Below are 12,109 nucleotides of genomic sequence, written 5' to 3' on the forward strand. Positions count from 1 at the left end.
TGTTGCTTTGGTTTGAAATAAGTTTGTATTATGTTGCATTACAAGGGGATTGTATGTATGTGGTGTGTACATGTAACACACATACTCTATACATTTATATATGTATATACACATACATACACATATTAAATAGATACGTATAAATCATTGTTGACATGTCCCTACATCAAGCATCTATCTTCTCTCCATTGTCATATATTGGGTTCTTCCTCAAACATGTCTGTTGTGGTGTCCCTGTTTTGTCCCAATTGGGACCCTGTCCCAAAACTGACTAGGACTCACCAAGGGGCCCAATCCTAGTCCCAACAAAGGCACCACTAGGAATGGGCTCGGTTTCGACTCAAATTGAACCCAACTGTTAAGCCATGGTTTAACGGTTTATCAGTTTCAAAAAAGTTTAATGGTTTGGTTTGGTTCAAGTTATAAATAAATGTTTCGATTTCATTTCGGTTCAGTTCCAATACTCAAGTTTATTGGTTTATAGGTTTGGCTTAAAGGTTTTTGGGTTTTTGGTGAACTTTTTTTTTCCCCCTTAATGATTTATTAATTTAATGTTTTTCTATTTATTTAATTAATGCTTATTTAATTTAATGGTTTAATTAATCACCTCTAGAAACATGCTAGAGGAATTTGGACAGGGGATGATACATCTCATTCCCAAAAGTGGTGGGAGTGCCAATGACATTAGTAAGTGGCGGCTCATAACTCTCCTCAATACTATCTATAAGTTGCTTGCAGAAATCATGGCACGCCGCTTAGCACCACTTCTCCCTCAGCTCATTCATCCGTCCTAGAAAGGTTTTGTTAGAAATCGGAGCATCCTAAACAATCTCTTCTCATTTTGGGAAGCAATAGCCCTTGCCAAGCGTACCAACAACAAGGTCGTTGTGGTGCTCCTAGATTTTGAGAAAGCATATGACTGGGTATGCTGGAAATTTCTAGAAAGTGTGATGGGGAAATTTGGCTTTCACGAATCATGGATCAAAGGCATTAAATCAAGACTTTATAGGAACGCCACCAATTGTGTTTCACTAGCAGGTGAAAGGCGCCCTTTCTTCCGAATATCACGATCTGTACGACAGGGCTGCCCACTGGCTCCATCCTTATTCCTATTCTACGCCGAAGCACTCTCTAGCTTTCTCAACTCGCGGCACCTAAGCCTACGTGGTCTTCGTGTGTCGCATTCTCACCAAAGCCTCCTAGATATAGAATTTGTAGATGACACCACGGTCTACTTGGAAAATTTACAAAAGCTAGAAAGTGGTCTAGACGTATTTTGCAAGAGATCCAATGCCATGATCAATTGGCACAAATCCTGTGCAATATGGCTCTCTCATGATGCACATCTTGTGTGGCACCCAGATCCTGCTTTCAAGTGGATCAATCAAGGAGAGAGCAGCAAATATTTGGGTTTCCAAATTGGGTTCAACATACCTCCATAAACTATGATTACACCAGTTATTCACTCCATACGACAAAAGTTAATACATTGGAGTTCCAAAAAACTCTCGCTAGCGGGGCACATCATAATGGTAAACCAGGTATTACTTGCAATAACATGGTACAACCTATCATGTTGGACAATCTCCAAGGAAAGTATAAACTAGATTCAACGACTGGTACGCAATTACATTTGGTCTGGTAAGGAAGATCATGCAATTCGGGCCAAGGTGACGTGGCCTATACTCACATCACCTAAGTCGAGAGGAGGATTGGATCTTATTGATCCCCTCTCACAATCAAAAACCCTACTGCGAGGACTCCAACCAGGGAATGACTGCTAGAAAATGCTAATGCGGTTACGCTTCGCTTACTTTAGGCCACTAAAAGGGACCAATTGGCCCCCCCAAACTGGATGGATTCTAAACATGGATCTCAAACCTAGTTTCTCTCACCAACTAGAGGATAGATTTAGTGTATCCTTGTGGAAGGCGTGGTGTGACATTAGACGAGGACTCAAGTGTGATCAACCCAATTCCGAACCTGCCTGGCTCAGTCAACGTATCCTTTGGAACCCATGTATTAGGGATGAATCTAATCAACTAATTGGATCAAGCAAGGGGTTGTCATGGGGATACATGGTGTAAGGTCCAGGAAAAAGTATAGAATGTTGGAGACGGTTTATGTCATTACAAATACAAGACCAAGCCAACATCCTCTATGGAATCAGGGGCGAATGGGCTATGAGATCTGAAATTATAAACGCTCTATTGATTAGGGAAGATGCTCATTAAAGGATGACAACAGAGAAGTGGATAGGTTACATGGAGGAGGGCTCTTTGCTCCCAAGAGGTAGGGACACACTGGATAGGATCGAAGGCTCTGAACTACAGGACAACGAGACATCAACACAACATAAGGCAATTCGAGTACTAGCATATACTGGGCATAAATGGATTGTAGATCCTGATCCAGTCAAAGTACAACCAGATTGGCACATATGTACTCATGAAAACACATGGCTACGTAAGGTCAGTTGGGACCCTTTGCAATGGACATGGTGTGATCCTTACGCGGGTCAAGGAAGCAAACCTATCCCTTTCTTTTAATTCACAACTAGATTGGGTCGTCATATTATAGCCGCTCAATCTGCTCGAGATCCGGCTGCTGCAAAGGTCTAGAAAACATATCATGTTCCGTACACAATTATCACCAAGGTTTAGCAGAAACTCTAGAAATAACAACACGCGAGGCGAATCACCACTTTCCAATGGCTATTAATACATAGGCCACTACCAGTTGGTGCATGGCAGCGTGGGAACCTCAACTCTCCTAATTGTGTAGTGTGTCCAATTGTAGTAGAATCAATACGACATGCTCTATGGGACTGCCTAGAGTCCCATCGAATATGGCAGGGGGTTGGCCGGTTATTGCAATTATGCCAAGCGCAAGGCTCAATCAAGTGGGGGAATGTATGTTGGCTATCATGGCAAGCCCCAATTGACAGATATGAGCATCAAGAAGAGTGGATGACTTTGGTTATAAAAGCACAAGAGGTTTTTTTCTCCACCATCGGCAATATCCACTCAACTCCTATTAGTGCCAAATCTCAAGTTGTGTTGGACTTGGTCAGCCCAATAACTCTTTGGATTTTATGGAAACAACAGTGTAGATGGGTCTTCTCCAACCAAAGCGCGCAACCAATAATGTTAATGCAAGAGATATGGAGTGAAGTTGTAGCCACTCTAAAGAGCCAATATGATGGCCTCAAGGGCAACTCCGATAGAGTTGAAAGACGACTAGACTAGCCTTTATCCAACAATGGTCGTCCTCTCCATTTCTTGAGGCAGTGGGCATCCACATAAGATGGACCTATCGTGTCCCTATAGGGATTTGTATATAATAATCTCATCTATAAAATCTTTATAACTAAAGGAAGGAGTTTTTTTTGGAAAAAAAGAGAGGTTTAATTAATGTTTTTTTATTGATTTAAATTTTTTAACTTAAATATTTATTTAGTTTAATGTATTTTTGTTTATTCAATTTGACTTAAGTGGTTAGGATTAAATTTTTTATTAAATGGTTCGGTTTGGTTGTAACTTTTCCCTAAACGGTTTGGGTTTAAATGGTTTAGTTTACCTTTTCTTAAATGGTTTAGTTTAAATCGCTTGAGATTTCCTAAACGGTTTGGTTTGGTTTGGTTTTTGTTTTATATAAATGGTTCGGTTCGGTTTCAAGGCAAAGAAACCAAACCAAACCAAACGGGGCCCATTGCTAGGCACCACCTTGGTTTGGGACAACCTAGTCCCAACGGGTAGTCCCAAATGATTAGTCACAACAACCATATTCGGCCTATATAAGGAGGATCACTCCTCATTTGTAACTAATTCTCTGATTCCCACTTTCTCATTCTCAATTTACCATTTTGCTCTAAGGAGCGTGGAATTGATCTCTCTTTCTTTCTCTCTTAGCTAATATGGGAGTTGTCCCGACGTGTCCCCAACTCCGGATATTGGTTTGCCCCAATTTAAGACTGTTGTAAGCTTTTCTTGTTAATATGACATATGAGCCTGTTTTGTGTCCCAACTTGTTTACCAATTGCGTTTTGTATGCATTTTAAGATCCCCATGAAATAGGGGTTTCTGGAATGCAAAAAGATGTTGAAAAAGTTAAATCAATAGCACTGGAAAATACATCTAGGGAGCCCCATATGCTATGCACCCACATTTCATGGGGGTCTTAAAATGCATGCAAAACGCGATTGGTAAACAAGTTGAGACACAAAACATGCTCATATATCATATTAACAAGAAAAGCTTACAACAGTTTTAAATTGGGACAAACCAATATCCGGAGTTGGGGACAAGTCGGCACAACTCCCAGCGTAGCATATGGGCTCCCTAGATGTATTTTCCAGTGCTATTGATTTAACTTTTTCAACATCTTTTTGCATTCCAGAAGCTACATAAATATCTGCCATAAGGGTATATGCTCCACACCTATTATCGATTCGCACTGCCTCATCGAAAGCTAATCTCCCCACCTTCACATTTCCCCATTTCTTACAAGCACTTAATAGTGTGATCCAAACAGGAAGATAATCTGGAAATGGCAACATTTCAATCACCGACATTGCCTTATTGAACTGCCCCAAACGTCCCAAAACGGAAACCATGCAGGTATAGTGTTCTACATCCGGAATTATACCATATTTTCCACACATTTCGTGAAAATATAGATGGGCCTCTTCTAAACGCCCTGAGTGACTACAAGCATTTAAAATGCTTACAAATGTGACTGTATCTGGGGAAAGACCCTCAGCTTGCATCTCTTTGAAACAGTTTAGTGCTTCTTGAGCTAGCCCATTTTCAGCATATCCACGAATCAATGCATTCCATGAGACTACATCTCGTATAGGAAGCTCTTTCATGAGGACTTCTTGTGCTTTTGCAAGCATGCCATATTTGGTATACATATCCACCAACACATTTCCAAGAACAATATCTTTCACTAGTATGCCCTTGCTACCTACCTCATTATGAATTAGCACGCCCTTCTCAATAGACCCCGTGTTGCCACACGCCTTCAAGGCACAAGACAGGATGGATGCATTAGGCGAGAAACCCTCATCTTGCATTTGTTCCAAACAACGCAACGCTTCATGGTCTTCACCTTGTCGTATATACCCTGAAATTAATGATAGCCACGAGATGGCATCACGACGAAAAAGGTCGTAATGCATGTGGTTTGCTTCCAAAAGCGCACCACATTTGGCATACATATCTAGCAAGGAAGTGCCAAGTACTATATCATGTTTCTCCAAAAGCCCTCTACTGATAATCTCTTCATGAATTTGTTTGCCCTTGTCGATGGCGTGAGCTCTACTACAAGACTTCAAAATACAAATGAATGTGACTGCATCAGGAGGAAGACCCTCATTTTGCATTAATTTCAAACACTTGAATGTGTTTTGGCCATGCCCATGTTCGGCATATCCTGAAATTAGTGCATTCCAAGATATAACACTATGTTCGTAAAGCTCGTCATGCACTTGTTGAGCTTTTGCTAGCATACCAAATTCGGCATACATATCTACCAAAGCAGTGCCAAGTACAACATCTTTCTGAATATTTAAACCTCTATTCAAAATCTCATCAAGAATTTGTTCGCTCTTTTTTATAGCATTCGTAATTCCACATGCCTTTAAAATGTGAACGAAGGTGATTGCTTGTGGGGAGACACCCTCTCTTTGCATTTGTTCAAAGCAATCGAATGCTTCATAAGCTTGCCCTTTTCGGATATATTCTCCTATCAGCGAAGACCAAGAGACTACATCCCGAACAGGAAGTTCTTCAAGAACTTCGTGTGCTTTCCAAGGTACACCACATTTTCCATACATATCCACTAAAGCATTTCCGACTGCGATTTCATCATCAAATATGCCCCTACTCAAAATCTCACTATGAATTTGTTCGCCAATGTCGAGAATTCCTATGCTACCACAAGCTTTTAATAAACAAACAAAAGTGACTGCATTTGGAAAGATACATTCACTTTGCATTTGTTTGGAACAACTTAATGCCTCGTATCCTTGCCCTTGTTCAACATAACCTGCGATAAGAGCTGACCATGAGATAACATCTCGAGCACACAGACCATCATGTACTTTTTGTGCTTTTGCAAGAAAACCACATTTACCATACATATCTACCAATGCTGTACCAAGTACTGAATTTTTCTCCAACAATCCTCGATTGACAACCTCCTCATGAAGTTTTTCTCCCATTTCTATAGATCTTGTACTGCTACAAACCTTTAACATACATGTAAATGTGACCTCATCAGGGGTGATTCCTTCAGTTTTCATCTCTTCGAAACACTTGAAAGCTTCTTGAGCTTTCCCATGTTGGGTATATCCAGCGATGAGTGAAGACCAAGAGACGACATTCCGGACTGGGATCTCCTTAATAAGCACTTTTCGTGCTTCCATAAACATATCAAATTTGGCATACATATACACCAAACTATTACCCAGCACCGTATTCTTCTTCTTCCTCAAAAAGAAGCCATTTCTGACAATTCGATCATGGATTGACATACCTTTTCCAATGGTACCCATATTTCCACATGCTTTTAAGATACAAATCAAAGTAACGGCATTAGGAAAGAGACCTTCTCCTTGCATTTGTTCATAACAATTCAATGCTTCATGGACTCTTCCCTTTTGCATATAACCTTCAATAAGCATGTTCCAAGAGGATACATTTCTATCACATAGATTATCATGCATTTGATGTGCTTTTGCAAGCATACCACATTTGGCATACATACAAATTATAGCATTGACAAGGGAAGGGATCTTTTGAACGAAGCCAAGCTTCTCAATATCTCCATGTAATCTAATGCCTTTGCAAATATCTTTAGATTTGGCACAATTTCTAAGCAAACCCACAATTTCTTCTTTTGGGTTCTTCATTTCTCATGGTTTCCTTCCTTGATCAGTTCTCAATCACCATTCCCCTGCTTTTCTCTCATCAACAAAGATTCCACAGCTCTTTCAACAAACATTGCCATTGAGAGGGGGAAAGAATCTTCACATTCGCAAAGATTCCCGTGAGGTGAGAGTATCTTCACATTCAGAAAGATTCCACAGAGGGTTCTCATGACAGTATCCTCTTTTATTCATTAAGCTTGCTACCCATTTATTCAAACATATATATAAAGGGAACTACAGGGTCAGGGGTTCCCCATCCTTAAGTTCTACACATCTTTGGTACAAGGGCCATGTATCAATTGTCCTATATACATTACCGAATGTATAGAACTAACTAAATGGTTTGATTGCCAATATGATCGGCTATCAACGCAAGGTTGTGGCAAGGTGGTTAGTAGACCAGTGTAGGGATCAAACAAGGTCACGTGTCCGCATCCTTGCTACTACACATCTTCTTTTGTTCCAAGGGCATATCACTTGTCCCAAACACATCGAATGTACACATTTAACTAAATGGTATGCTTTTTTCGGCCATCGGCACAAGATTGTGGTAAGGTAAGTTAGTTATATCAACTTAAGATTGTGGGCTCAAACCCATACTTTCTTAAATATCTAGTACACCATATATTAGCCCGTAATTGGTATGATTTTGGTCGCTAACTATCCTATAACATTTTTGAAGTAATGGTAAGTTGTTTTAGATTGTCAACACAATGTTGCAAATTCAAATATGTTCTCACATATTTGATACAACAGATTTGGCTTCACTTAAAGTGTACTATGTGCCATATCGGTGTACCAAACTACCTAACTTTTGACTTCCAAGCAAATTGATAGAGACATCTCAACTATGGCGCTCTCACTATCAAACTTTCCCGAAATTGCTTCTTTTACCGTTTTAATTACTTAACCTTTTTTCAATTGGAAAGTTGTTGTCATCTTTCGTTAGCCATTGGAGTTGTCTAGTTGATAATCATATTTCTTTTCTCAAAAAGTTTTTCTTATATGCATTTTACTTCATACACCACAAGTGACCCAAAGGTACTAGTCCTTAACTCGTTTACCTTCTTTGGTAGAAATTTATTATGGTTAGACATCAAACTTGTCATCTCAACCATTTGAGTTATTGTATGGAAGTTATTGCCATCTCAACCATTTGAGTTGATATGGGCATATAATGTTAGAGAAAGAGATCATTCACTTTTTTAGCTTTTTATGGTGGAAAATCATGGAGGCTTGACTTCTTGATCATTAACGATGTTGTTGGCCATCTAACAAGTCAAGCGTAAAGCAATATATCTTTTGGCCAAAGGTTTTTCCTATTTCATCTTTTTAATGCTATGAAATTATTAGAGATATTATCCCCGTTTAACCTTGACATGATAAGTTAGCTCCATGAAACATTAAATTTATTGTCCATCATTATGTTTATCATATAGTAGCCATTCATTAAGTGTGCACTTTGACCTCAAGGAAAAAGTGCACACTTAGGGCATTTTACACGATTTGTTTTCTCCTAACAACAATTGATCAAACCCTCCTTGTTGTTGTAATCACTCCCACATTGTTGCTCAACACCTACTGCTCACCACATTGTTGCATATACATTGTTCCTACATTCAACTCCACGTATGTAGACTTTGTGTACATGCCCAAAAGCAGGTTTGATTGCTAAACCATGCATTTTCAGTCTATATGTTGAATTTAGTTTAGGTAAATGCTAATACATGTTAATTAGATGCACAAATGTGTGGTTTCCTTCAAAGGGAAAGGGAGATTCCCAAATAATCGATTGTAAAAGCTTAATGGATTGTGCACTTGACATATTAAGGAACTATGAAAGAATGGCCTCCAATATTGTGCTCCTTTTATTATTATTACTAAACCATGCATTTTCAATCTATATATTGCATTTAGTTTAGGTAAACGCTAATACATGTCAATTAGATGCACAAATGTGTGGTTTTCTTCAGAAGGAAAAGGATATTCCAAAATAATGGATTGTAAAAGCTTAATGGATTGTGTGCACTTGACATATTAAGGAACTATGAAAACATGACCTCTAATATTGTGCTCCTATTTTTATTACTAAACCATGAATAGAGAAAAGATGAGATCAATGGGTTCTTTATGGCTGAATTGTACTCCATATGGTGAATTCAATTTCTGTAAATGTTAATATGTTGATTAGATGCACAAATGTGTGGTAAATGAGTAATGGATTGTGCACTTTTACAATTCCTATTTTCTCATGGAGTTTGAAATTTTGACCATGTCAAAAGCTTACTGCTATTTAACTCAATGTGAAACTAGGTAATTAGCATTATTACAGAGATGAATTCAATCCAAAAGTGAGGTGTTGGATCTCGTTTAAATGATGAGCAAAGGTTGTAACAAATTTTGGAGTTATTGGAACAACCATCATCTCCTTCTCTTCACAACATAGGTAGACAATTTGTTGTAAGCGAATTTGCAATAAGAGGTTTGATTAACAACAAGGATGAGGTACGAATGTGTGTTCAACAAAATGATCAAAATTCAAGAAAAACAACTTTTAGAGTATCAAATGGAAAATAACCTAAATTAGAGGAACAATTATATGCTTGTATTGATGCATATCATCAATTGTCAATTGCATTGCCTCCATCAATTAGTATGGAAAAGGCTCTGAAGCTTAGTTGCACAAATTAATATTTTTTATGATGAATTCAAGGCAACTAAGGGTAGGTTATCGCCAATGTTTGAATACTATTAGTTTGTATGGTGGAGGGGCAATTGATTGAAATGACATTGAATTGTTGGCTTCTTTGGCTATATGCTATAGTCAATGAGTATGATCTTAGTTGCGTTTATAATATGGATGAAACAAATTTGTTTTTTCGATTAGTTCCAAGATACACAATCCTTTTGCCTAGTGAAGATCCTACAACAATTCGAGGTAAGAGAAATTTATTAGGTAGAATTACCTTAGCTGTTTGTTCTAATGCAACTGGAACTAAAAAAGTTGTTATATTGGAAAGGCTTCCTATATTGACATTGTTGGAGAGATTGATGAAGTTATAACACAAGCTTCCAACACCAATCAACCACTTGCATGTGATGAAAACAATTCAGATTTTGAGTTTCTTGAGATGCAATATATATATATATGGATGCTTAAAGGAAGAAGATGTGATCATTTCCCGAACTATTGCAACGTATTTGTCACATACATGACAACCGTTATGTCAAGATTTGAACGGTTGACCTTTTGAATTATAGTCAAGTGTTATTGTTGAGAATCAAGCTCAACTTGTGTGAACATGTGCTTATGAAGAAAAGGAGTATGGGTAAAAAAGTGTGTGAAAACACTTTATTGTAATCCGTGTAGTTGCCGAGTGTTAATGTAGTAAAAAAATATTAGATATTCTTATGACAAAATCATACTCAAGTGGATATCTTGGTTAGATTGAACCAACACATTTAATATGGCAGTCCCTTGAGGACTTGTATATAAAACCCCCTTTGCCCATTCTGTTTTGTTGATGATCTTTTGATAATTAATATAGCTCTCTTAAGTGCATAAGTTGTCATCCCCCTATTGTGTGTTTTCTTATTTTTTTGGTTATTCTCTGTAATTCCTTCTCTTGCTTATATATTCACTCACACACACACACACACACACACACACACACTACGCTTCTGAATACTAAACTCTAATAGAGTTGGATTCTTTACATGGTATCAGAGCGTGAGGGTTAGAGATCCTTCACTGAGCTCTACCATTGAAACTGTGTGAGCAACTAGAGACATTGTTTTAAAACCTGGTATCGTCGCTGTAGTTTTGCACAGCAAGAGGCTCACATTAACAAGATCATACGAATCAAGCTAAATTAGAAAAATGAATGCACAGATGGGTAGCGCACTTCCAATAGAGAAGTTGGACAGGCACAACTACACATATTGGGAATATAAGATGCATCAATACCTAGTTGGACAAGGGTATTGGAGTTATATCGAGGGACCTCAAGAAACAACCCCTGATAGTACAAATCTCAGTTACTACCCCACATGGCAACAAGGCACCAATAGGGTGATGTATTGTTCGGCAACATGTCTGCAAGATCATATGTTAAGCTATATTCGTGATGCGAAATCCCCAACAAAAGTGTGGAAAAACTTGAAGAAGATTTTTGCAACTTCAACCACAACGAGAAAACTTCAACTCCGGTATGTAAACGTAAGTGTTTGCGGAAGCGTAAAACAGAGAACAACAGAGAGAGAGAGAGAGAGAGAGAGAGAGAGAGAGAGAGAGAGAGCAGAACGTAATTTCAAAAATTATATCAAGGCTCTGTCATACACACTGTGCTAAGTAGCACTATTTATACAAGTCCTCTTGGGACTGACAGAAGTACCATGTACTTCAATGCTCACACGAGCATCTGACACTTACTACGAGACTATAGATACCTAGTAGTCTATCCTATTCTAGGCTTCCGATTGGACTGCCGGTTACGGATTGCACCCGGCCTCCACTGCTTGCCGGTTCGGTTGCTCACCGTCATACCGATCCGTTTCGCCCGATCCGTCTCGCTTACCGGCTCCGGCTTATTCAGCCGATCCGGCTCCGGTTGAGCTTGCCGCTCAACACTCCCCCTCAAGCTCAACCTGAGGTGGGGTCGTAGTGTCGACCTCTGTGGTCGTCGGTTCTTCCAACCGACTTCTCCTGGCGTCACTCCACCTTGCTCGCGCTCCTCGTCCGGTCCGGTCCCGTTTGCCGCGACCCCTTTGGTTCTGCGCGGCTCGACCCTCTCGGTCGGTATGTTTGCTCAATAGGCCCATCTCAGCAGTCACGTTGCTATGACTCCGGCGCTTGCTGATCCGTCGGTTCTCCCACGATGGCATCGACTTCCGCTGTGTCTGTGTCCCCTTGGCCTTCAGTCGATCCGTCTCATCCGGATCCATCTGTTGATCCGAGTCAGCTGTCTCCGACTCGTTCCAGCTCTTGTCCGAATCGGTACACCCCGATTCGACTTCCGGCGTTAGGCCTCTCACCACATCGGACCACTTTCGAGTCTTGGCCTTCTCCATGCTTCCCTCGGCTTCTTCAGCCGGTGAACCGAAATCGAATTCTTCATTCGACTCTGTATCATGGTCAGTACCATCGTGATGACCTCCGCACAGCATGCGCTTCTC

At 39.7% G+C, this 12,109-nt stretch overlaps 1 protein-coding gene and 1 long non-coding RNA gene across 2 annotated transcripts in view; one reads left to right on the forward strand and one right to left on the reverse strand.

The window, feature by feature from the left end:
- Window positions 1-11,232, forward strand: part of LOC147859177 (uncharacterized) — a 52,744-nt gene extending 41,512 nt beyond the window's left edge. Inside the window, exon 3 of the long non-coding RNA XR_015530334.1 lies at window positions 11,183-11,232. This is a non-coding gene — a long non-coding RNA (uncharacterized LOC147859177). The remainder of the gene's footprint in view (window positions 1-11,182) is intronic.
- Window positions 4,244-7,017, reverse strand: LOC147859181 (pentatricopeptide repeat-containing protein At2g33680-like). The gene has a single exon (XM_087325631.1). It carries the CDS (start codon window positions 6,914-6,916, stop codon window positions 4,244-4,246), a length of 2,673 nt encoding a protein of 890 aa, XP_087181757.1. The 5' UTR covers window positions 6,917-7,017.
- Window positions 11,233-12,109: the final 877 nt, after the last annotated feature.

This window comes from Azolla caroliniana, unplaced genomic scaffold (assembly GCF_043228905.1).
Source record: "Azolla caroliniana isolate FFs.n. ecotype wild unplaced genomic scaffold, voAzoCaro1.0.p SCAF_10, whole genome shotgun sequence".
NCBI classification, from domain to species: Eukaryota; Viridiplantae; Streptophyta; class Polypodiopsida; order Salviniales; family Salviniaceae; genus Azolla; species Azolla caroliniana.

What these genes read in the sequence shown, in the direction of transcription:
- LOC147859181 (XM_087325631.1), bottom strand. Translation starts at nt 6,916, where the DNA reads ATGAAGAACCCAAAAGAAGAAATTGTGGGTTTGCTTAGAAATTGTGCC.